We start from the raw sequence: 23,958 nt of genomic DNA, 5'->3' as shown, positions 1-23,958 counted from the left end.
AGTCACAGACACTCAAACTTCTCGCCACGGCCAAGAGCTAACCGGCGATCGACATTGGCGTGGCACAGCGGGCTTCGCAAACAAACAGATATCCTCACACTGCTGAAAGTATTGGTGCCGTTTACATAAGAAAGCTTTCGTGAGACGTCTCGAGTTGCTTTGTTTCTGTCGGATGAAGAGAGCGGGAAGATTACTGGCCGTATCTCAATTTGATGTAATCCCTGTAGTGAATCAAGCACTTTCTGGATCGTAGCTTTTCCATTCGGCATCGTGGAGAGGGTCTTAGCCATTGAAACAGTTCAAGCTGACCAGTGCTGGTTGGCAGATCTGAAGCGGTGCCCTGGTCATCATATAGCTCGACCAATTAAGATGGGTCATCAGAGCAGGCGCAGCCCGCTGAGGACAGTTGACGTGGTACTAGCCCCCTCGTCAGATCAGCAGTTATCTCTTTTGTTGCCTTCCGGGGAGCTTCCAAGCAGAAGTTGAGTGGTTCAACCACCTTCCCTTTACTCTGAGGGCCAGGGATGCCATTGCAACTCTCTCGGCGAGACCTTGCCAAGGTGGCTGCCCAAACCTCGTTGACTAGGGAAGCCTTAGAGGACTCTGTCGGCACAATTGTTAAGGTGGACGGAAATGGGCCAAAAGTTGTAAGCCTGTCGCGAACAGACCGTTGGTAATTCTGATTTGGTGATATCTCTTCCATCCTGGACCCCGTACCCCAAGAAACGGTGGAGAAAGACGTGCATGTTTGTCCTGCAATACGTGGCTCCGTTCAGCTCCCCATGTGGCTCGAGTAGAACGATGACCATAACGGTCCCGCACAACTGCGCGTGGGTGCACATGGTCATTGCTTTACCATCCCATGAAGGGATGCGTGTCGACTTGCGGCGGGTTTTGCCGATCAAGGCATAGTTTGCCAGTCGCCTTGATATACGATTGCCCGAGAGGCCCCGAGTCCACCATTTCGCTCAAGGACCATTGACTTTTCTGCATCCTTCGCGAATCCTTTGCTCCAAATCGTATCGACATTGAATTCTGCTGTGCGTACCCCAAATACTTTCATCGGATTTCACTTTTGCATGTAGCTAAGCCAAGACCGGGCGCCCTGGGACAAACCCTGTTTTGATTCTCAGCACATGTTGCCTCCCTAGAAACATGTAAGGTGCTGGACACTCCAAGCTCAAAACACCACCAGATAATGGAACCTCCTCCCTCACGAGTTCCAAGGCGATGGACGCCGGAGGAAGACGTCGTCCTGCGGACAGAGGCGACATATCAGTGTAGGTTGGGACATTCGCATCTAATTGGTTAAAGAGCCCTTGAAGCTGATAGCAATCCAGTAATCGCTGCGGGCTCGGTGAGAGATTGGAATAGGATTGCATCAAAACTTCCGGGCCGAATGAACAAGGATTGCCGCAAGAGATGGAGCAAGATATCTGAGAATGTAAAGAAGGGTAACTGGTGCGTGTCTCCGGAAGAAGAGGTCAACAACTGTATTAACCGCTTCGCTCAGGGACCCAGCAGAGGATGCGAAACTCAGAGAGGCTGTTAGGGCGATCGGAACAAGGTGAGCAAGACCCGATCCCATTCGGAAGGCTGCTTCCACTGACAGATATTGACAGGTGGACTCAAGTCGCGGAAATGGTCGGCACTCGACATGCGGATCGTAGGTTACCATCCATCACATTGTCAACTTGAACGTTGAGGAAATGATCATGAATGACTGATACGCTAGCAGAATGTGCCAAGCGATGGACCCAGTGTCTTGATCCTTCCATCGACCACAGTGACTGGAGAGAAGAGGAAGATAATAGGCTATTGGCCGAGGTCGCAGCATCTGGTCGGGACTGGAGGAAGATCGTCGAGCTGTTCCCTGGCCGTACCAAGTTGGCGCTCAAGAATCGGTGCGTTCATTATCGCCGTCAAAATGCACGTTCGTTGGTCTCCGTTGGTGCTTGCCACTAATTCAGTCCTTTAGGTACACTGCTCTTCGGCGGAAACAGCACTCTCGATTAGCACCCAACGGCGACAGTCCTCAATTGCATCCAGGGTTTTCCACCCAAGCTTCTCAATCTGTGGGTGACGACTTGATGCAGATATCCGACGAACTTCCCTCAAGCGAAGAGGAGACCTGTTCTTCGATGGGATCGACGAGGCCGCCATCTCGTTCCTCGATGCACAGCAAGAGATCACAGCCCCAGGCTGGAAGCTTCGATATAGTCGTGGATTCCTCCTCGAGTTTGGCGACTCCGGCCAGTCATGCCGACTCTGGTGACCTGTTCCAGTACATGTCGCACACTTCAAACCATAATTTCGGGTTTCAACAACGCCAGAGTATGGACCATTCTCTAATGGATTCGAACAACTTCTCGCCGCTGCACTTGTCCACGTTGAGCGAGCCTATGTTGACGCCTCGACCTGAATACATGCCCCCTCCAATGCTTGATACCACGTACCCACTACATGCTTCTAGTCTTCCTAATGAGTGGCTTTCAGGGGCGACGACATCAAATCAACACTTGCACGGTTTTCCATTCCCTGAGTCTTTTGATGTGCCGCCAATGACGGGGATGAATCGGCATTATCAACCTCAGCAAGCATCGTCGAGAAAGACCACTATCGTGCTTGAAGACATCGAGGAGACAACCCTGAGCAAGGTCATGAATATCCTTATTCAGGAGAAGGCAAAAGTGAGGATGGAGACGACGCACTGCGACCGATCTGCAGAGCATATGTAGTCGATGAGGACACACCAGTTGGCATGGAGTATTGTAACACGGTCAAACTGTTTCTGGCAGAGCTCTGAGCGACATTAAGTTGAGCGTCGGCGTTGTTAGAGCATTGCGGATCGAATAACGGCAGTCGAATATAAATGAATTCAGGGGAGGGGTGAAATCAAAAACTCGGACCGACGGTTGTCGAGATTGCATCGGACTGTTGGAGGAGTCGAAAGAGGTGCAAATTGCCAGCCAAATGCGACAATTCAATAATCTGCGGTGATACCTTGAGGCCGATGTGGTGACACTTCTAACTATGACCAAACAGGAGCATAAAGAACTCAGCGAGATCCTCAATACGCTGGTTCCGGTGCAACCCTGTGCCACAAAGCGGCGAACCAGGTCGCTAATCGTGTACAGGACTGATGACGGATGTGCTGGCAGTACTGCAGAACTGGTATCCGGACAGATTTGTTGCAGTCCAGTTTCTTCGATTTTACACCTTATCCATTCAGACCGGTATCAGTTTGTCATGGACATGGCGGCTATTAGAGACGCTCCGAGGTCGATGATATTGGAAGAAAGTCGTCTGGGATCATTAGGATAGGGAGTGGAAGGAAGCCAACCAGAGTCTGACTCGGGCCTATTCCCGCGCCAGTTCAGCAGATATTAACAGCCAGCACAGGACTGGCATTGTTTATGTCGAATGCGGCTGATGGCAATCTGCTGGAGAGTTCGCCAGATGAGGGCATGATTTTCCATTAGTGTGTCTCAAGCCAAGATCGTACGCGGGTCCACTGTCTTGACAATCGACACTGTCTCTTAATCATGTTAAAGACAAAATGATAGATCCCGTCAGATGTTGAGCTTGTCTTCTCCGGTGCGTCGTACTGCCTCTGGCCTCCGCAAAGCCAAAAAAAAAAAAAATTGAAGCGGTTCTCTGGAATTTCGGACACCGCAAAATAGGAGGCTGATCTCCGCTCTAATATGTGCGTGCGGATGACGAAATTGGCCAGGCAGATGGACCTTTGCAAGTTCTTCTGTGATGGACTAGCATTGTGGCAGTGCTTCATCGGCATGACCCTTAGGTCAATAGTCGGCTTTGTGTGAAGAAGGATGGCATTTTGCAAGCTCCGTGGAATAGAATACAGGGTCTAGGTTTCGAGAACGTTGTTCTGCCAAAGATGGCAATCTGGGAGTGTTGGGACGGTTTGGATGAAAGCGCCAGTGACAGTGGGAGGCAGTGCTCAGGGAGGGAATAGCGACCAGGTAAGTGAGGATGTGAAGATCACCACGAGCATCCTCCGCAGCTGGTCATCTCTTTGAAGTGGAAGATCAGTGCTGCCCAAGAGAAAAGGGTCCTGTACGTGACGAAGCAAAGTGGTGACGGAGCATGCGATCACGTGCAAACATCGAGCATGACCCCCTCCTTCCACCAGCCTTGTCATACAAATGCTCCCAGAACGGCATCTAGAGCAGGGACGGTGTTACAGAAACGAAGGCCCTAAGTTGGGGGAGGTCTGCAGTATATACGCATATTGCTTTCCGTTAGGACGTGCTTGGAAAGAGGGGAAAGCAGTAGAACAGCCGTTCCCGACAGTGGTTGTACGGGGGTAAGTCATGCATGACCCGATGATCATGAAGGCACGCAACCCTGCAGGTCTAGCTTATTTATTTGGGTCGCAGGATACCTGCCCTGAGAGGCAACGCAATGGTTGGATAGCGTAGCCAAGGCATTTTGCCGACCAACCACTATCACAAAGCCTAGTGTCGAGTTCTCCAGGGCCACTGATTGTTTTTGGCGCCAGTCACTTGTCTGGAGAACACATATTTGACCTTACAGACCCGCTTCTTCCTCATGAAGCCAGTTCCCTTGTTGTGCGGCAGCCCGGAAGCCAGAATGCCGATGAGGCGAATTCCCATTCACAATATCCATTCTTCCCGAATTACCACGACCCATTGGACGGGTACCGTGGTCGGACAACGATCGACCTCGGGGCAGTGCTATGTCTAAGCAGGGTTATTGCGGTGCTTCGCAGCGATAGTGGCCGTCTCCAATGAATTACCATGGTTTCGGTCGAAGTTCCTAATCCGCTGGGTCATATGATGGAATAGAGTTCAGTGTGCAATTGATCGATGCGGGTCTTATCAATCATTGGCCGTTGAGACGTCTCTGGCTGGAAAACCTGCAAGCTGTGCCGCCTCTTCTGGCATATCCTGGCTTTGAATAGGTCCGAAGAGCTGAGAACCCAGGCAGACAGACCAGCCTCGGAGCAATCTGCCTCCCTATGACCGAGAGTCGGCTTCGCAGCCTCCGTGCTCCTCTCTCATTCTCTCTGCATTCCATCCAACGATCTGCGTCAGTCGAAAATCATGCCTCCGCTGACATGGAAGACCTGGCCGGTGACAAATTCTGCCTCAGGGCTTGCGATGAAGTTGATCATATGGGCAATATCTTTTGCCTGCCCGTATCGCTTGACGCATTGCTTCTCCATTGCCTTTTCGAAAATTGGTTTTGCGTGAGGGGAGCTCCAGGTTGTCTCTGTCACGACGAGGCCTGGAGATACGACATTTGCCGTTACCCCCGGACCAGCCTCCGCAGCGGTGGCCCGTGTGAAGGCGACTACGGCGCTCTTGGAAGCCGCGTAGACGGCTAGGCCAGGCTCCGGGTGAGAAGCCGTTCCAGATGCTGTGTTGATGATTCGCCCATACCCTGCTTTCTGCATGTGTGGGAGCACCGCCCGGGTCAAATAGAAGGAGCTGTCCATGTTGACTGACATCACTTTCTTGTACTCCTGAGTCGATTGCTCGTGGAGAGGACAGAACGGGTAAATGCCAGCAATGTGCACGAGGACGTCGATTCTGCCAAGGGAGGAGACCACTTCATCGATCATTAAACTGACTTGTTCTTCTGAAGCCAGATTCGCGACTCTATGGGTCACGTTCCTGCCTTCAGATGTGAAGGCTGCCTCGACCTTTTTGAGCTGTTCCTCGTCAAGGTCTACAAGGACCACGTTCGCTCCCTGGTTGGCAAAGAGAGTCGCTGTGGCGTGTCCTATGCCATGTGCTGACCCCGTCACAAGCACCACTTGGTCGGTGTATTTGTCGCCGTAAGTTTTATAGGGCGGTATATTGGCTCCCTGTTGTTCCATAGCACTTTAGCTTTGGAGAAGCAGGTCCTATCTCTTTCCTGATGAGCCGAAGGTCCTCGAAGTTCTCTCCTGGCATATACACCTCAGCAGCGACCTCACGTGGTAAAAGTACCTCATTGTCGGTGACCGAGGCTCGAGACCCATGGCGACCCATCTGGCTTTTTGCTGCCTCTTTCGTCATCTTCTGGGCACGTCTGGACCGAAAGATCCCGTTAATTTCAGTGAGGGATCTCCGGGGTGGAATCTGCTGGATCGTAGAAGGTGTAGAGACAGGTTTCGTGGAGATCGTTGAAGTCACCTGTGTGGAAGTTGTTGTGCTCGGCTAAGGGATCATTGTCGTCCGTAGTTTAGTTTTAGGGTTGCCCAGACCTGGTTGGGGCTGAGCCCAATGGAGAAGCGCATGCTTCTTGCGCCGTTGGGCTCAACGCGCTCAGGCACAGAATGCCTTCGTCTCATCTGAGATCTCGTTCCTTGTCATCTACCTAAAATCTCCAGGTGAAGTCCTCTTGCTGAGCCACTGACACTGACATCAGATACGCAGCGACAGCGGCCCGATTCTCCACTTACGTTCGCGGCGGCAGTCATAATACATAATACTGCAACTGAGCCATGGAAGCCTTCTTTCGCTCGCTGCGGGGTCGCCCAAACACCAAGATCAAGAGAGTAACAATCGTAAAGCGAGCCGCTAAACTGACAAGAATCCGCGGGACCGATGCCGCTGGCAGTGGAACAACATCAAGTTCGAGAAAAGAGGCTCTCGATGAGTACACACGTCAAGCAACAATGACTCCACCTGCAATGCCTCCAGGTCCTATATTCATAGAGACCTGGTCAGTGGGATCCCCATCACAAAGTGATCGCCCAGCCTCAGCGTCGACAATACATCACCAGGAAGGAGTACAGTAAGTATGCATGACAGACCCTTCAAGCACCGTTGAAACTAAATGATGAAAGCAGAACAACATCATCGAGCGATTTCGACTTCATTAGAGCTCTTGACCCTGTTTCTAGTCGCTCTATGGGCTATGATATCCCTACTAGGCTCAGCCACGCCTGCGTTTCATGCCATCTTGCAAACATTAACTGTGACTTGGATACACCTTGCGGCCAGTGTCGCCGCCGGCGGGAATGTCAGTAGTACCTAGATCCACAGCATGGATCTCAATCCTAATTACCTCTAGCTTGCCAGCCCAGAAAGCAAGACAACTCCGCGAACATCAACCCTGGGGATCCCAATGGTATAAGCCCATCAGATGGTTGGGATCTTCTTCGGACTCCCGACTTCGTTCGGGATCTCGACGTTGACCTTAGTCAAAAGTTTCTCCCGCCGCAAGAAAAAATGAACAAGATGATCAGCAGGATCACCAAACGCCCACTACGTGCTGATTCAAGAAACACTCCGAGCAAGAGGCCTCGCCCGCACTACACGGTATCCAAGGACTGCAGCAGGCCCGAAGACATACGTCGCGAACAACATCTGTCAGCGATATTGAGCTGCTCGAAAGGACGGCCACGCACAAGTGCCTCAGTGTATGGGACAACCCCTGCAGGTGATAGAAGTGATCGCGCTCGTATCATGCCACCAGCGACCTTCTAATCCAGTTGCACGGGGTTCGACTCGTACCTCGTAAGATATCAAATTCATGAACAGCAACGGCGGCGACGGATCCGGATGCAGTAGATGGATGCTCATGCAACCCGGCCTCTTGCAACCACTCCGGCCCCGGAAACCGGTGATTGGTGATCAGCCCGCGTTTGTCGTTGACCGGGAAGACCGGGCGACCGCGAGACCTCCCCAGGCTGATTTCTTCTAGCGCACATAAAAATCGATTTTGAGCGGCTTTGTCTCATTCAACGTCCACCCTTGATGAAGGTTATGGAACCCATGGAGAAATCGTCAGGGATAAATTCGTCGTGAACGGACCTGCTTTCTTACCCCCCGTGGTATTCGTATGGCGGTTTCAAAACCAATCTACCTCACATCCAAGATATATGAAACCCGGCTCGAGATGGGGGACTGTCCCAGATACATATCCCGGGAGGAGCACGTAGGAGGGTCTCTGGGATGGCTCGGCCAGCAGAGAACATAGACCTCTGCACTACTTCGATTTCTCAGCCGTCATAGAATCACCACATAGTTACGTCCCGGAACCATACCTGGCCTTCTGCACGACCCCATTAGCACATCTTTTGCGAAGACTCTAGCCGATCCGTCGTAAAGCTCGAAAAATTCTGCTTGACGAGGTGGCTTGACAGAGCGAGTCAAGCCATCTCAGTTCTTCCTTGGAGGACTCTGGAGATTCATTTAAGCAAAGCACTCAATTCAAAGCATCATTATTGTCCTGGGCTTGGCTCGGGCTCCTACATATAGTCCGTTCGAAATTCATACGAAGCAAGGAGCCCTACAAAGATATACCGGGAAACACACCGCTACAGTCCTGGCCTCTTTCTCAACCCCTCTGCCTCCGCCCACTCCGAATCCGTCTGACCCCTCGTCTCCATCGTATAGTGATCGAACTCCATCACGGTACCAATCACCACCTCAAAGTGGCGGTAACTCAACGGTTCCTCCTTGAAGTGCGCGTATTTCATAGCACTGTTCACAATACTCCGGATTTGCCGCCCATTCAACCTGTGCGTCGCGAGCTTGTCGATGTGATCGAGCAGATTCTGTCGGTCAAACCCCCGTGGTAGCGGCGGGATGTCATTCAGGGCTGACCGCCATATGATCTTTCGACCTGTTTCGTTGAGATCCGGGTAGTGGACTGGCAGTTGGATGCGCGATTTGAAGGCTTCATCGAAAGTGCCAATGCGGTTCGTGGTCAGAATTAGGATGCCCTTGTAGTATTCCAGGACGCGGAGGAAGACAGACACGAGGGCGTTGCGTTTGATATCTTGGTGCGTGCGTTCTTCGAGAAAGACGTCGGCCTCATCGAGGAGCAGCACACATTGCCAGACGGTGCCGATGCGGAGGACTTCGTCGAGGTATTCCTCCACACGCTCGGCGTCGATTCCCATATCGCCGCAGGTAACACGGTAGAGGGGTTTTTCGGTGAGTTCAGCAATAGCTTCGGCTGTGAGGGTTTTCCCGGTGCCTATAGTGGGATTAATGGCTCGGTTTTTTCTTTTTTTTGGACGACGGCCTTCGTTAGAGACTTACCTGGTCCACCATGGAGAAGGATTGTCAAGCCATTACCCTTACCTTCGATGATGTCGGCTGTGTTTTCCACGCTTGTGTGTACAGTGACCAGTGCTTGGATGAGGTCTTTCTTGTCAGACTTAAGGTGTAGTCTTTTGAATGCTTCTTTGTTGAATTTGATCTCCTCGATGTATGCAACGTCCAGCATTCCTGATCTTCGTCAGCTGTGAAACCCGTGCAACATAGAACGGAGACGGACTCCATTTCTTGTCATGGAATCCAAAGCCGCGAATCTGGGCGGGCAGAGACAGTAGAACCTGTTCGTCTGGCTCATCAGTCGACAACGCTGATATAACGTCCTCGGGCGCACTATGTGCGTGGTCTTCTTCGGGCTCATCATGAATGGCTCGATATGTTTCATAGTCGATCATAAAACGAGGTCGAGACTGTGCAGCATCAGTTTTTGAGCTCAGTGCTGAAAAGAAAAGACAGAAAGCACAGTACAACCATTTGAGATTCGAAAGGTGGCCTTGGGGCTAGATATAAGACGTGTGCTCTGTATCGACAGCTCCAGAACGTCCTGCCTCGCGCCCTGAGTTTTGTTTTCAATTCTTCGTCGAAGCGTAATGGGAATGCTTCTAAGGTGGTAATGGGTACGCCGGTCTTAGAGCTAGGCGTCCTGACGATGAGATCGTGTGACTTCCTTCTGAATGTACCATCAAACGTCCAAGATGAACATTGGAGGACTGCCACTTCCTTGGTCCCCTTCACATCGTTGAGTCTGTAGGCCACTGGTTGCCCCTGCTGGTAGGTTGCAATCATTTCGCCATTGTTGAATAGCTTGTCGAAGTGTCTTCGATTGACTAAGCCAGCTGCAAACAGCCGATCGGCTTCTCCATATTGGGCTTCACAGAAATGCTCAACCTTGGAGAGAAGGCTATTCACCAAGTACCCAGACCGAGGATCTAGTAGGTCTTCGATAATAACCCTCAAGCGCTGGCGATGGTGGAAGAAGAACGGAAACGGATACTGCAAGTTCCTTTCTTGCTCCCACTGCTCGTCAAGATCGGGGTCGCACGAAACTGCTGAAGATACGGCAAGGCGGACCTCGTTAGAGAGGATGCGGATGCTCATATTCTCGGGTCTCGCTTTCTCCGTGTCATGGGGCAAGCTAAAGAAGTACGCTCGATTTTGCCTGAAGATCCGTCGATCTAGCTCCGGTGGCATGAAGCTTTCGAATCGGTCTTGCAGAGTCTCTTGAAATTTATGGCAAGCATAGGTGTGGTAGATAACGACATCAACGTCCTCGAGAAATCGTTCCTCGTCGTGAATTTTAAAGTGGTCCTCCGCGCGAAGCGCACTGGCTTTGTTGTCGCCAGCGAACAGTTGAGGGGTATCAGTGTAGAGTGCGGAAGCTTCATGACGCGAATGGTCGCTATCTTCTCGAGGACGTTTGTCACACAGCACTCGATGTAGCGCCACAATCTTTGGGGCATCTTCGTCTTCATTTTTTGAGTCATAGTAGCGTTGTTGTCGACGCTTAACACTTTGCCTTCGTCCTACAGCAGGCGGCACCTCATGAGGCTCTGGAGTGGAGCTGCGAGGTCGTTTTCGAGGCTGGGAACTTTCGGGGGCGAGCCTTTCCATCCGTCGGAACAACACGTCGAGGCGGATATACCTTAGAAATAATGAGCCGCAGTTTGCGATAGGGCATTAAATGCATCAAGAAGAAGGCTGGGCATCGATGTTTCTGGCAGTTGCCCAAGTTTCTGCCTCCTTCACGGTGTCGAGGTGATTTAGATAGGGCATGATTTAGCGTCGCGTGGATGTCACATGACCGTCATGAGCCTGACTGGGACTAGTCTGGTAGACAGGGCCGAAACCGCCTACCTCTGGGGTCCTTGAGAGACTCGCTCCCTTTTGAAGGATAGCAACAACTATGACTTGAACTAAACGCTTTGCGGCCCTTTGTTTGAGCTATCATTTTAGCCCTTCTCCCCTACTTGCTAGCCGGGCATTACCGTAGAGATATTGTATTAGTGACGTTGTTGCAGAGCGACTGTGCAAGCCGCGGCGCCTCATCAACCGTGAGGCTCCTGTGCACATTGCGTCGAACTCGTCATCGAGGAGAGAGCCACAGGAGGGTTGTTTTGATGATTTCATCAACCGTTGTCCAGTGTGGGCATGCACGCCTTAAAGATGAACTCGTGTGTGATACAATGCTGCCTCCCCCTTCGTGTTTGGCAGTAGGTGGTCATTCACGCAAGGACATTACGTTTTGCGTGAGCGTCGTTCGTTTCCCTTCCAGAGTCTGGCAAGGCTTGCACCTGCCCTTTGCAGAGGGCAGTCCTGAAAGGAACAATTCAAATACCCGAGGCTCGACAGCATTTGTAAGATCTACTCAATGCACCCGAAAGACAAGGCTATCGACAAGTGGTGAACTCGGTGTGTCTTCGCCGATTCCCCTTTCATCTTTTCTGCGCTGCAGAGTTCAGATCCTCGCGTGCTCCAAGCCCGTCGTCACTTATTCTCGACGCAGGTTAATAAACTTGTCGTTCAGGCGGCGAGATCCAATGGCGGTGGTCTTTAAGCTAGGTTCGATGCAGTCTAAGCCACTTTGCCACTCACGAGTTGCGTAAAACCTCCTGAAAGTAGCTTCTCTTAGTGCTTCTTCTCAAGCATTCTAACATGTCTCCCTCCAGTGATTGAGGTCCGGCTTGTTCTGCCTAGTAAGCCACAATATTATTTCTCTGCGCCGGGGTCATTAACAATGAATCCTCATACACATCGGTGATACTTGCTGAGCGTGCGTCTTGGAGAGGAGGGTGTTTGGGCCCGGGTGGTTCTCCTTTCGCATATTTGGCTCTGTGCCTAAATTCAATGCGTGTTCTACTCATTGGGATGCTCGTTCCAAACACAGGGTTGCCGCCCTCCCGGAATGCGAACATTCCGCAATGCTGTCCTCCGCATCGCTGTCGTGAGCTTTGCCTTTCGGCGAGACAACACGGACCGCTTCACAAAAATAGCAGACCGATCAGCATTGTCTGGAAGACTGGTGACCGATGTCCTTGATGCACAATAACTTGCGACCAACACCTTGACCGTACTCCCGCGACTATTTGCCGCCTCCACAATCGTTTGGAATTCTAGGAGGAAAACGGCCACCTCGGAAGGATTATTCGCAATCACTTCGAACAGATCGCGAGCTTCCACCACAACAATGCATTTTCGCATTTGTAAGAGTGCTGTGGAGAAGAGAGCCTTCCAGTCAGTTAGAGCATGCTGTGTCTTGAGCTCTGATACGGTGAGGTCGGCAGTGACTTTGCTCAGAACGGACGAGTTTTGCCGAATGATCTGAGAGGTTAGCGCTCTCCAAATTCCACAGGGAGACGATAGCAATGTATCTTCTGCCTTATGCCTGCCCGACAAAGTCCAGATCGTTGGGGCGCCAGTTTCTTGTGCCCAGTGCACCACATCAACAACCAGGTCTTTGGTTTTTGCCTCTTCTCTTGGACTACTCTGTATCACTAAAAGAGCAGAACGAGCTGAGGATGCCCATCTTCTGATTGTGCTCAAGGCCAGCGTTGATTCCTTGCCCGCATGTGCCCATGCCTTGCGCTTCCGACTCACCGCAAGACAGGCGTGGTATCGTCCCATGGCGTCAAAGCCGGACCCCAATTCGTCGAGGATAGCTGCCACTTTGCCATCTTCAACGTAAAGGAGGAGTCGGTTGTTGATAGCGTGGCTGCTTGAGACATAGTGCGACATGTTATTGAGCGCCTTCTCCTGGGAAGCCATTTTGATCCCTATGGCGCTGAGCTCAATTCTGAACTCTCGGACTTCCTTGTTTATTGATTCGAGTTTCTCTTGGTGGTACTTCTGAGATTGGCTTACTCCTCTTAGCTCTGCATGTGCGGCATCATTTGCTGTATCTTTGAGAGATGCAATGCATTTTTGGATCTTTTGAACAGTACCCTTGTGTCCGATATCATAAGGTTCGAAGATTGCATTGACCCATCGATGAGCTCGACTCATAGTATACCATTTGACAGCTTTCTGTAAGAATATGATGATGTAGGTATACAAATTTGATATCGCTGTTGCTATGAAGCTAGTCGGGTAGAGTTTGCTGGTGAAGTCCGCTTGCGCGAGGGCATCACCCACAAGAATGAGGACCTCCGATATCTCTGAGAACAGCTTTGCGTGTTCAATGACACCCTTTCATATTCAGCAAAGTCCTGTTCATTTGGAAGAGGGACGAACCAAGAGAACAAATTTGATGGCTCCCCAGGCAAGGGCCGAGTATTCTGCATGTGCCTGAACGAAAATGTCGATGACACGTGAGTAGAAAAGCAGGCGCTCAGGCAACTGAATCATAAGTTGGCAAAGTCTTCCGTGTTTAGACTTGGATGCCACGTATTTCGCTTGCGCCTCTTGAACGACTGCCAGGACGTCGGCGATGGAGGTGCGCTGTGCGATCCATCGTCGCTCGACTTCATCCTGTGTCAACTCCGTACAGAAGTATTGGACAGCTTCCTGAAAAGCTTGCTGAACAATACTGTTTTCAACTTGGTTTGTAGAGCCTTTGTAGTAGAGTTCGACATCGAGGGAAACTGGCATTGTTGTCATGTTGCTTTCAGCAGTGGAATTCGTTCAGGTAGTAGGAGCTGCGATCAGGAAACCCAAGGGTTGATCGGCTGTTACTGTCGATTAGGGCCCAAAAGAACACGAGGCCAATATTGCAGACACAGTAATAGACATTCAACTGTGAGAAGCAAGCGAAGGCGAAGCACAGCCTCTTTGGAACACAGCCCAGTTCTTCCAAAGACTTCAAGTCCAAAAGCACCTCTCTAAATTCATTCAGCTATTGGGGGCTCTTAGCGAGGCTCAGTCAACGCTCAAGTGAGACCGGCCTTCGCTCACCATCTAGGATCAGACCGTACATGGCGATTAGGGAGGGGTTTTCGTTCTCGAGTAATCTAGGTATACAGGTCGTTATGCGGGGATGCTTGTTAGACGAAAGGTTCGAAAGTTGCGAGGCAGCAGGCTTTCAGCTGGACTCCTGAGCCCGAACTGCTTCTGCGAATGGGATCAGACAGCGCTCCTGTGGCTTGCTCAGTGCTCTGGCTCCTCTCTCGTGCTCTGCTGTGGCCCCTACAGCGCCTCCCGTGGTCGGCCGGGCATCCTCTATGCTCGTCACATGTCCGATTAAAGTAGTTTCCTAAATGAAAATGGAAAAGATACAGACACAGTTCGGCGTATATATAATACATAGATAAATAGATAGTTAGATATATGGATCTCCAGTGCCAACCAACAACGACAGACAAGAAACTCAAAACTCGGCGAGGATGAGCAACATGCAGATCGATCACCAATACCGGTATGCATATTTATTACGTTTTGCCCAAGAAGGGGTCTAATCTACAGTATGGGTGCCAGGACACTTACATGCTGTAGTTGTTGCATATGTGCTGCATACTGACCTAGGCAGGCGTCTGTCTCACTTCTCGATTTTGTTCGAGTCATTTCAGCATGGACAAGACAAAACAAGAAAGAGAAACAGGTTCAGCATGGATGGATCCCTCCCTCCCCATAAAATTAATATGTACATGATAGACTTTTTTTGGCCCTTTCCCAATCCGAGGAGCTCCCTACCTGCCCTGCCAACACCTGGTTAGGAGGTGTTGATATGGTCGAGAAAAGGCTAGATAACGATAACTACGGGATATGAGAATCTCAAGGAAGAGGCAAGGAAGAGGCTAAAGGCAAGCGGTGGTATATTTGCCCAGGTATGTCGCCCTAGCAACCAACTCCCAATGCACGGCCTTGCCTTCGCCCAGATGAATTTCGAATGAAGAATACTGTGTAGGTAGTAGGTACACAAAATGGATTCATTCCCAGACTACAAAAATATATGTGCTTGCTTTTGTTGCACAACGAGCCCGCCACGCTACGACGACGACGACGACAGCAACGAGATAGTCGGTCAGTCGGTCGTTCAATCGAAGCGATGCTCCAAAATCAGACAGACATATATATGCTACGCACACATTTCTGAGGCAGCTCGCTGAAGATGCCTTGTGAACACACCCAAGTCTCTCAATCATTCATTCATGCATGCATCCGAGCCTCGCCCTCATGGGGACCATGCGGCAATCTGCTGCTTCGTTCACAGAGCATACAGTTTACTTACATCCTACAACTGTTCATTCACAAACAGACCAGCCATACCCTGGCCCGTGCCGATACACATGCTGGTGACGAGGATCTTCTTCTTGGTCCTCCGGGCCTCGCTCAAGATCGTGCAGATCTGTCGTGCGCCGGTAGCGCCGAGAGGGTGGCCCAAGGCGATGGCGCCACCGCGGGGGTTCATCTTCTCGTGCTCGAGGCCGAGAGTGTTAAGGCAGTACACGGCCATCGACGCGAAGGCCTCGTTGATCTCGAAGATGTCGATGTCGTCCTTGGTCAGGTGGAACTTGCCGAGCAGTTTGGGGATGGCGGCCGTCGGGCCGATACCCATGATCCGTGGGGGCACACCGGCGACGGTGGCACCGCAGAACTTGGCCATGATGGGTTGGCCGAGCTCAAGGGCTTTGGAGCGTTTCATGAGGAGGATGGCGGCAGCTTCATAGCAGTATCGTTAGTCTCAAGTCTATCTGTGAACAACAACAGCAAAAGAGGTGGATATGGATGTGCTCACCTCCGTCCGTGACCTGACTGGCATTGCCACCGGATGTCTTGTCACCGAATTGCGGCATGGCGGGACGGATCTTCAACAGACTCTCCAGGGTGGTGCCGTATCTGGGACCCTCGTCCTTGGTGAGGGTGACCTCGTGGAGCTCTCCCGTCTTGGGATCCTTGACCTTGGTGGTGATGGGCACGATCTCATCCTCGAACCAACCGGCCTTCTGGGCGACCTCAGCCCTCCGGAAGCTCTCGCAGGCGTACTCGTCCTGCATCCGGCGCGTGATGTTGAAGTCGTTGCCGACGTTCTCGGATGTCTGGATCATGGGCTGCGTGCAGTCGGCGGCTTCCTGGTTCGCCATGATCTCCGGGGAGAATGGGGTGTCCTTGCCGCCGCTGTGGCTCATGGACTCGCCGCCCATGGCGATGCCGATATCGATGGACCCGTTGGAGATCTGGTTGGCGATGTCTTGCACGGCCTTGAGGCCCGACGAGCAGAACCGGTTGACGCTCGAGGCGGCCGCGGTGTGGGGGAAACCGGCGGCCAACATGGCGGCACGGACTTTGTATGCCGCGCGTGGGTCACCGACCTATCCATCCCAAGATGTATCAGTATCTGTTGTTCATGGACCGCCCAGATTTCTCAGGTGTGTCATATCTTACATTTCCTAGGCAGATATCCTCGACCAGCGCAGGGTCGATCTTGCTCTTGGAAATGACCTCCTTCAGCAGTGCCCAGACCATGTAGTCGAGGTCCGTGTCCTTGAAGCCGCCCTTCTTGCCCTTGGCGAGGGGTGTCCGGATAGCGAGGGTAATGACAATGTCGTCGGGGTTCTTTTGGGTGCTGCAGGTCGGCAAAGCGCAACAGTGTTAGCCATCCACCTCCCACTATAACCTGCAGGAAACAGGACACCGCACATGGAGCTGCGGCCTGGACGGTGCTGTACTCACATAGCAGACACCCCCGTCTTGGAGGACGAGAGGTGTGAGAAGATCGAGCCGAGTCTCTGGGTGGCCATTGTGCCGTTTTTTGTTTTCTCTTGGTTCCTTCCGGTGATCGCTTTCCCACCGGACTATTACGACAGAAGCAGTCTGGACTCAATCCACAGAGATAGACGGAAAGGAGCAGTGGTCAATGCTGCAGTTCACGAAGAGTGTTACGAGGGAAGTAGCTTCGGTAAAGATGAGGAGCAATGGCAGCAGCAGCAGCAGGAGCAGGAAAGGTGAATGATTTGATGATCCCGACCTTTGTCTTGCTGCCCTTTTTAACTACATATCGCCGGTGGACGGTGCCCCAGATTATCGCCGCCACACTGCAGAGTTACCTCGGCATCTCGCTCGTTTTGTCTTTAGGGCCAGTGAGCCCAACGATTGCCCACCATTAGGGCCGTCGGGGGTGTCGGGGTCGCTTTAAACATGCCTAACGCTCACCTGAGGGCTTGTGGCTCTCCATTATTACTGGTACATCCACTCCCGGCTCCCGAGCATGAGCTCTGGGTTTCACGACGACTAATACAGTTTCCGTGGTCGCCGCTTTATTTTCTTCCTCTTCAATCCCGGTGGAATCTCGTCTGATCACAAATCTGTCTGTCCTCAAAATTCCCAGGCTGATGGCACAACTACGAGGTACTATGTACGAGTTACGGACGCCCGAATCTTCAGTCTTCGTGCGTAACAGGAAAACCCACCCGCTCTGTGCTTTCCCGTCCGGGTATATGCCGAGCAGATTTTGTCTTGCTGTCTTGTCTCTCTATTCTTCGTCCCGGTGCCGAGCCTGCACATTGTTATACATACTTCTACCCTGGCTACTGCTCGGCAATATGACCTTCTCCTGCAACATCTCAACTTCACACACACTCGGGTGTCGGACCCTGAACTTTCGTCTTAATCTTCGATATGTATCTCATTGTTGGTCTATCGTCCCGTGGTTCATTCTAGGTTGGACAAGTCCTTCCTTCCTCAACCCCTCCCAAATGAGACACATCTGGCAAAAACGAGAAGCATCTCCAGTTGGCACGCTATCTAGTATTGACTCGCCCTGAGACATTCTTTCCACCCTCAACGCCCCCGAAGAAGATCGTTTTTCCCTTCGCTATGCATGACACGTTCCACGTACGTCCGACCATTCGTCCCCCCATCCGTCGTAAAAGCCGGTGGTCCATGCCCGTAGACGTGGATGAGCATCCATCTATCATTACTTCAAGTCCAAACTTGCATGCAAAGATGAGGCCAGAATCCGCCCAGGTGTGTGGTTCGAGAATCTATTTCTCCTCCACACTGTCAGGCTTGATTGCCTCACCGTCCGGGGCATCTTTCATCTCGGTGTCCTTGGGGTCGTCGGACGAAGTGCCGTCCGCCGCTTTCTTGGCCTCGTCTTCTGCCTTCTTCTTGGCTTCGGCCTCAGCCCTCTTTTTCGCCGCTTCCTCTTCTTGCGCTTTGAGCACGGCTTGTCGCTCCTCTTCGAGCTTGTCCTGGAATCGCTGGATCACTGGACCTGCCACAAATCGGATCTCTTCCATCTTGGCGATGTACTGCGCTTTGGTGGCGTCGTCTCCTTCGTCGTAGAGCCAATCCTGTCGAGAGTCAGTAAGGATCCGTCTTTGAAGGAAGGGGGGGAGGTGGAATGCTTACCTCAGTCTTCTCCAGCTTGTCTCGGATCTTGTCCTTCTCTTCCTGGCTGGCAAAGTCTGCGTATTGCTCTTCGATCTTGCCCCGGAGCTCATAGATGAACGCCTCAAGTTCGTTCTTCTTGTCTTCGGTATCTGTCACGAGTTTGTCTTCCATGTACATAGCGTTCTCCTGCTCGCTCATTTGGGCCTTGGCGGTCTCGTCCATCGACGACGTGCCAGAAACCAGCTGCAACTCGCCTTTGCGCACCTGCTTCTTGACCTTGCGCGTCTTAGGCTTGGCCGGTTCGGCGGAGCCATTGGCTTGATCCGTGTCCATTGCGTCGCCATCTTTCTTCGCTTCCGGCTCCGGCTCCTCCACCTCGACATCCTCTACGTAATAGCCGCTCTCGAGGTTCAGGATGCCGTGCAAGTTCAACCGAGCCTTGAGTTTGCACACCATGAAATCATCCTTTTCGTCGGCCTTGACTCCCTTGACCGAGAAGCGCCCGATCCAGGGGTTGATTTTGCCGGGAAGCAGTTCCGGCTTGGCGTACCGCGCTTCGAGGTCGAAGGGCTGTTTCCGGTAGAAGGTCAGGATCTTGGTGGAGGGCATAACATTGCCCTTGTTGAAGACGGTCAAGCTGGTGTCTTCGTCGGGAATATCGGGGGATTGCTCCCAGGTAAATTCGATCGGGTAGGTGACGATATCGTGGACCGAGAAATCTCGAACTCGGAAGACGGGTGAGAGAATGGCGCAGCTGAATGTGCAACCCCGAGCGACGGCCTCGTCTTGGTTGAGGGTGAATGAGAGAGGCTTGCCAAAGAACTTGCTGATTCTCTCCTTGATGGCCGGCACGCGAGTGCAACCACCGACCATCTCAATAGCATCGATGTCCTCAAGCTTCACTTTGGCTTCTGCGAGAGCTTGCTCAAGCGGGGCGGTGACGCGGTCGAGGAGAGGCTTGATGAGTTCCTCCATCTCGTCACGCTTCAGCATGGCTCGGACGTCCTTGTCATCCATCAAAGACTCGATGCTGAGAGGGGCTTGGGCATTGGCGGACAGGATCTTTTTCAGCTTCTCGGCCGCTGCGGCAACGCGGGTTATGGCTTTGGGATTGCTGGTGATGTCGAGCTTGAACTTCTCTTTGAATTCCGCAGCAAAATGATCGACCAGAGCCTTGTCGATGTTGCGTCCACCAAAGTGTCGGTCAAAGGTCGTGGCCTTGACAGCCAGTTCGCCCTTGCGGAATTCGACAATGGAGCAAGTGTAGTCGCTGTATCCGATGTCCACAAAGCACACCCGACGCGGCTTAGCATCCGCCTCGGGAAGATCGGATTTTGTGATGCCATAACCTAGGGCGATGGCTGTGTTGTCGTTGATGAGCCGGAGGAGTTTCAGATTGGCCACCTCGGCCGCATCGAGCATTGCTCTTCGCTGAGCGTCCGTGAACCAGGGCGGGCAGCTGATTACCACGTCCGAGACGGGGAGTTTCAGTTCCTTGCTGGCCGTATCTCTGATCTTTCCCAAATACATGGCAATCAATTGTACGGCGGTGAACTTCTGCTTCTCCCCGCGGTATGTGACTTCGGCGCCCACCTGGCCGTTGACATCCACCAACGGTGCAGTGATGTACTGCTGCTCGATGGCGACTTCGGGGTCATTTATGGTTCGGCCGGCGAGGCGTTTTAGCGAGGAGATGGTGTTCTTGAGGTTCGAAATCTCCTGGGTCTTTGCGGCTTCACCTAGGTATCGGCTTTTCGGACCAAAGCCAACCAAGGACCTGGAAGAAAAAATCGGCGTATGTCAGTCTCTCTGCACAATATGTCCACAATAAGGCTGCACTTTCTGGCGTGGGGTACACTTACGGTGTAGATCGGTTCGACGTCTCATTTGTGATCTGGACCATGGGTCAGTATCGGTTTGGAATCGAGACCGGTTTCTCTGGCGGGAAAGCAAGACTTACAATGTCGATGCCCTTGTTGCGCGCGACACCAATCTTGGTGCTCTGGGCACCAAAGTCAACGCCGATGACGCTCATTGTCAATGGCGTTCCAAGTCAAGAAACAAAAAAAGAAAGTAAAAAGGGCTAGCTCGCGGGGTTGTTGTGATGTTGCGGTTGGTATGGTAGGGATTTTTGTGAAGGAGGAAGAGAGAATAAAATAAAGAAACGGGTGTGGTCTGAGCAAAGAGAAAGGGTGGTGATGAGTCTAAGTCTTTTCACACAAAAGGGTTCGGCGCAGGCAGAAGACGGCAACAGCAATGACTTGAAGGAGAGATCCAAATCAGACCAAAAATTTCACGCCCAGGGACCTTTCGCAGGGCCAACAGCCACCCACAAGCCTCCAGCCTCCAGCCAACGGGCGAGCCAGTAGCTTCGCGCAGGTTCGATCGTCGTCTTTTTGGCTGCCAAGCCCTGGACGTCACTCTCCACCCACCCGCTGCCCACAGACAGCAGACAGCCACTACCAAGTATGGCTGCCACGGCCCACCACCAACTACTGCATCCACCAACAGAACCACCAGCACCTCATCAGGCTGTTCGACGGCGATGCCTTATCCTTGTCTCCCAACCAACCCGGCCCCTTCAAATCATCCTCAGACACGACACCCGCTGGGCAGCAATTGCTGGTCTACCATGACTTCACCCACAGGGCAATACAACACCGACATAGATCGACGGAAAGAAGAGACCCAGACGTTAGTCAGGCCTGTTCCTCCATCAGTGGCGTGAGGTGGGTAAAGAAAAACAAGAGGATGCTTGTCGTGTGGTGTGGGGCGCGGGTGAACAATAACAGAGTTGGGCATGTCTACCTATAAGGCTATATACCAACGTCCTCCATCCTGATTTAGTGATAGTGATGTGATAATAACATTCTGTCTTTTTCCCATTCCTTCGGCGCCTGTGCGGTGGATTACACCATCCTGCCTGGACTCGGACTTCTCTTCCGCAACCGCTGCGTTTTCGAGGGTCTTCTCTTGGCCTTCCTGCTATCCTCCATGTCCTGACCCTCTTCTGCGTCTAGTGCAGGGAAGTCTTCCTCCGTAGGGACCGCTGTCAATGGACTGTTTCGTCCCAAGGGACTTCGGTTGTCAATGTGGTGGTTTCTTGTCGTTCCTTGCCGGATATCTCGGAGATCTGCAACTGTGTACAAATCTCTAGGACCCTGCATGGGTGGGACAACCGCCACAGTGTTTCGTGTTGCTCGGTGACCTTCTCTCATGCAACTCTGGGGGTCTGTGACCATACTTGTCGGTCTTGGCTCCATGTCAGTTGCTCGACTTTGACGGCTCCCTTTCTCCTCGTCTTCGCTGAAGTTGTTGATCCATTTGGGCGTGTGTACGGACAGACTATCTGAATCGCTCATGTCCAGAGATTCGTGCTCATATCGATGTTGCTGTGTGTTAAGATTGATGCACGATGGGGTGGGCGAGGCCATCTCGTTGTCCGGCAACTGGCTTGGTTCTTGTTCCGCGGAGAAAAACCGACCCTCGACACTGGACGACGGTTGGAGTGCTGATGGTCGCGTACGGCGCCGACGGAATTCGATGGCAGGCTTGAAGGTTTCTGGAACAATATTCAAGTCGTCTCCTGTGGCAATGGCATGTTCAATGGCCTGCTGTGGTGTCACCTTGGCATCTGCTGCTCCCGCATCTGCCCTCGGCCCACCCCATGTTCTCTGTCCAGCGGTGAAGACGCCATACACCATGTAGACCCAGTTCAAGAAGGGGTTGAGCATAAACATCATCGGATATAGAGCGGCCTTCCAGCGGTGAAGCCTGATCGCAAAGTAAAACATGAGCAACCAGTTCAAGCCGCAGGAGATGCACATGAACTCCCAGGGCAACGAATCCACTTGAGTCGAAGTGCTCGATATCGCGATAATGGTAATCAAGAGGAGAAGTGCCGTCGTCCGAATGCTGATAGTGGTAAATCGAAGAAAGCAGAGCATGGGATACTTTCTCCACAGGCGGCCATCCGTCAACATGCAAACTTCGTTAGTGATGAACCCTAGAAACCACCGACGCCGTTGCTTGAGGAGAGACCGAAATGTTTGCACCGCTTCGGTCTTGCAAAAGGCACTAGTACTCAGTTGAATCTGGTACCGTTGTTTGGCACCCAGCATGAACAAATGCGTTAGCCATCGGTCTTCGCCGAGATGTGTTTTGGCGTAATCGAAGAGATCCTCGCATTCCTCCGCTTTGTCCGAGAAGTAGAATCGTGCCATGTTTCGAAAAGCCGAAAATCGAAGTAGAGTCAATGCCCCCGGGAGGCATGTGACGGCTCCACAGCCTGATTCAACAGATCTTTCAAACAACTGGCCGTGGACGTACTCCATGTCCTGCAGCAGGGTGATGAAGGAGTGCTTCTTCGTGGAAGATGTGATAATACCAGTCATCGCCAGCATATTGTGTTTGCTGCCAGGCCTCAGTTCCATGTCGTACATAAAGTTCTGGATACACACGGGATCTAGGATGCAATCGGAGTCGATAAACAGGATGAAGAGGTCGTCTTTCTCTTGGAGGTACCGTTTGTAGATCTTGTCGATGAGCAGAAACGTAGCCTTTTGGCAATGTCGCTTGCCCCCATGTGGAAACCTCGACACGGTCACTCGTGCTCCGTTGTACGCCACATCGATCGACTTTGGAAAGTCCTTCATTGTCACGGGTATGCCCAGGCGATCGATCGTCTTGAGGTAAAGCTCATCAATATCATCACCATCAAAGGAGACAAACACGTGGATACAAGAAGCCGGGTAGTCGCAGCTGACTACCGAATTCAGAGCTGTCCACAGGGAGTCCGGCGGCTCCTTGTAGACTGGCATCACCACAACCACTTTCGGAGCGGTCAGCTCGTTGAGGGTATACTTAACCCGCTTCTGCCGTCCAAGAGGTACCACAACCAGTCGGTAGACGCAGAAGAGCCAAGGGATCACGAGCATCGCAGCAAAAGAGTAGAATGCGAACTCCTGGAGGATGGATGTCATGAGAAGAGGGAAATACTGTGTGAGATGCCGTGGTAGAGGCAGCGTCGCAATCATGACCGGCAAGAATATACCCCTGCGCATCGCCGTTAGCATAATGTGCTCTGGAGGACAACAGCAGCTGACTTGCCGAAGGAGAGCAAACGCCACCATTAGAAGCACAGCCAGCACCTTTTGTGACCAGTGATCTGCTTTCATGTATGCCTTTGCAAGGCAATAACAAAAAGCTGCCACCCACAGAAACGATTCGAGAAAGGCTGCAACAATGATAGGTCCAATGAGCGCAAGAGAAACGATCTACACCATCAGCAACAAGACACTGCGGTATGGTCCAAACTCTCTCACATCGGATATCGCCCAAGGCCCACCGAGGGGTTGGTGCTCAGCCATATTGCTTGCGCCTGCGACGCACTAGCCAAAACAGCAGATAGCGGAAGGCGGCGTGGTATTGTTTCGTTGCTGTTGTGCGATGAGCCGAGGAGCCTGCTCCCCGTGAGCAGCACGTCTGGATATCAAGGCTGTCGGAAGCTTCAGGGTTTCAAGTGACGGAAACACAGGTCGAGGCAGGTGAGCGATGGACTTGTGGGATTCGGAGTGTGCGGTGACAGCTGCAAAGCAACCTCGGCGCGTCAAAGAGAAGTTGCTTAACTGGTGCAAGGAGAGACAAGTGA

General features: G+C 52.1%; 7 protein-coding genes across 7 annotated transcripts; 1 reads left to right on the top strand and 6 right to left on the bottom strand.

Annotated features, from left to right (window-relative positions):
- Window positions 1–1,198: 1,198 nt before the first annotated feature.
- Window positions 1,199–3,143, top strand: AYL99_10298 (hypothetical protein; the record flags this gene model as incomplete). The annotated part of the gene is made up of 8 exons (XM_018841804.1): window positions 1,199–1,280; window positions 1,341–1,461; window positions 1,514–1,567; window positions 1,623–1,666; window positions 1,739–1,904; window positions 1,979–2,690; window positions 3,046–3,087; window positions 3,138–3,143. The coding sequence occupies 8 exons, from the start codon at window positions 1,199–1,201 to the stop codon at window positions 3,141–3,143; spliced, it is 1,227 nt and encodes a 408-aa protein (XP_018688692.1).
- Window positions 3,144–5,077: 1,934 nt separating this feature from the next.
- Window positions 5,078–5,869, bottom strand: AYL99_10297 (hypothetical protein; the record flags this gene model as incomplete). Its single annotated transcript, XM_018841803.1, has 1 exon — window positions 5,078–5,869. The coding sequence occupies one exon, from the start codon at window positions 5,867–5,869 to the stop codon at window positions 5,078–5,080; it is 792 nt and encodes a 263-aa protein (XP_018688691.1).
- A 2,430-nt stretch (window positions 5,870–8,299) lies between these two features.
- On the bottom strand, window positions 8,300–10,655 carry AYL99_10296 (hypothetical protein; the record flags this gene model as incomplete). Its single annotated transcript, XM_018841802.1, has 4 exons — window positions 8,300–8,964; window positions 9,030–9,218; window positions 9,268–9,454; window positions 9,513–10,655. The coding sequence occupies 4 exons, from the start codon at window positions 10,653–10,655 to the stop codon at window positions 8,300–8,302; spliced, it is 2,184 nt and encodes a 727-aa protein (XP_018688690.1).
- Window positions 10,656–11,897: 1,242 nt separating this feature from the next.
- On the bottom strand, window positions 11,898–13,628 carry AYL99_10295 (hypothetical protein; the record flags this gene model as incomplete). The annotated part of the gene is made up of 2 exons (XM_018841801.1): window positions 11,898–13,226; window positions 13,272–13,628. 2 exons carry the CDS (start codon window positions 13,626–13,628, stop codon window positions 11,898–11,900), a joined length of 1,686 nt encoding a protein of 561 aa, XP_018688689.1.
- Window positions 13,629–15,207: 1,579 nt separating this feature from the next.
- Window positions 15,208–16,714, bottom strand: AYL99_10294 (hypothetical protein; the record flags this gene model as incomplete). Its single annotated transcript, XM_018841800.1, has 4 exons — window positions 15,208–15,635; window positions 15,712–16,285; window positions 16,359–16,539; window positions 16,647–16,714. 4 exons carry the CDS (start codon window positions 16,712–16,714, stop codon window positions 15,208–15,210), a joined length of 1,251 nt encoding a protein of 416 aa, XP_018688688.1.
- Window positions 16,715–17,956: 1,242 nt separating this feature from the next.
- On the bottom strand, window positions 17,957–20,343 carry AYL99_10293 (hypothetical protein; the record flags this gene model as incomplete). The annotated part of the gene is made up of 4 exons (XM_018841799.1): window positions 17,957–18,268; window positions 18,327–20,085; window positions 20,171–20,202; window positions 20,269–20,343. 4 exons carry the CDS (start codon window positions 20,341–20,343, stop codon window positions 17,957–17,959), a joined length of 2,178 nt encoding a protein of 725 aa, XP_018688687.1.
- An 874-nt stretch (window positions 20,344–21,217) lies between these two features.
- On the bottom strand, window positions 21,218–23,677 carry AYL99_10292 (hypothetical protein; the record flags this gene model as incomplete). The annotated part of the gene is made up of 3 exons (XM_018841798.1): window positions 21,218–23,363; window positions 23,526–23,584; window positions 23,633–23,677. The coding sequence occupies 3 exons, from the start codon at window positions 23,675–23,677 to the stop codon at window positions 21,218–21,220; spliced, it is 2,250 nt and encodes a 749-aa protein (XP_018688686.1).
- Window positions 23,678–23,958: the final 281 nt, after the last annotated feature.

This window comes from Fonsecaea erecta (assembly GCF_001651985.1).
Source record: "Fonsecaea erecta strain CBS 125763 chromosome Unknown Scaff11, whole genome shotgun sequence".
In the NCBI taxonomy this organism is placed as follows: domain Eukaryota; kingdom Fungi; phylum Ascomycota; class Eurotiomycetes; order Chaetothyriales; family Herpotrichiellaceae; genus Fonsecaea; species Fonsecaea erecta.
This window is presented reverse-complemented; position numbering and strand designations above follow the sequence as displayed.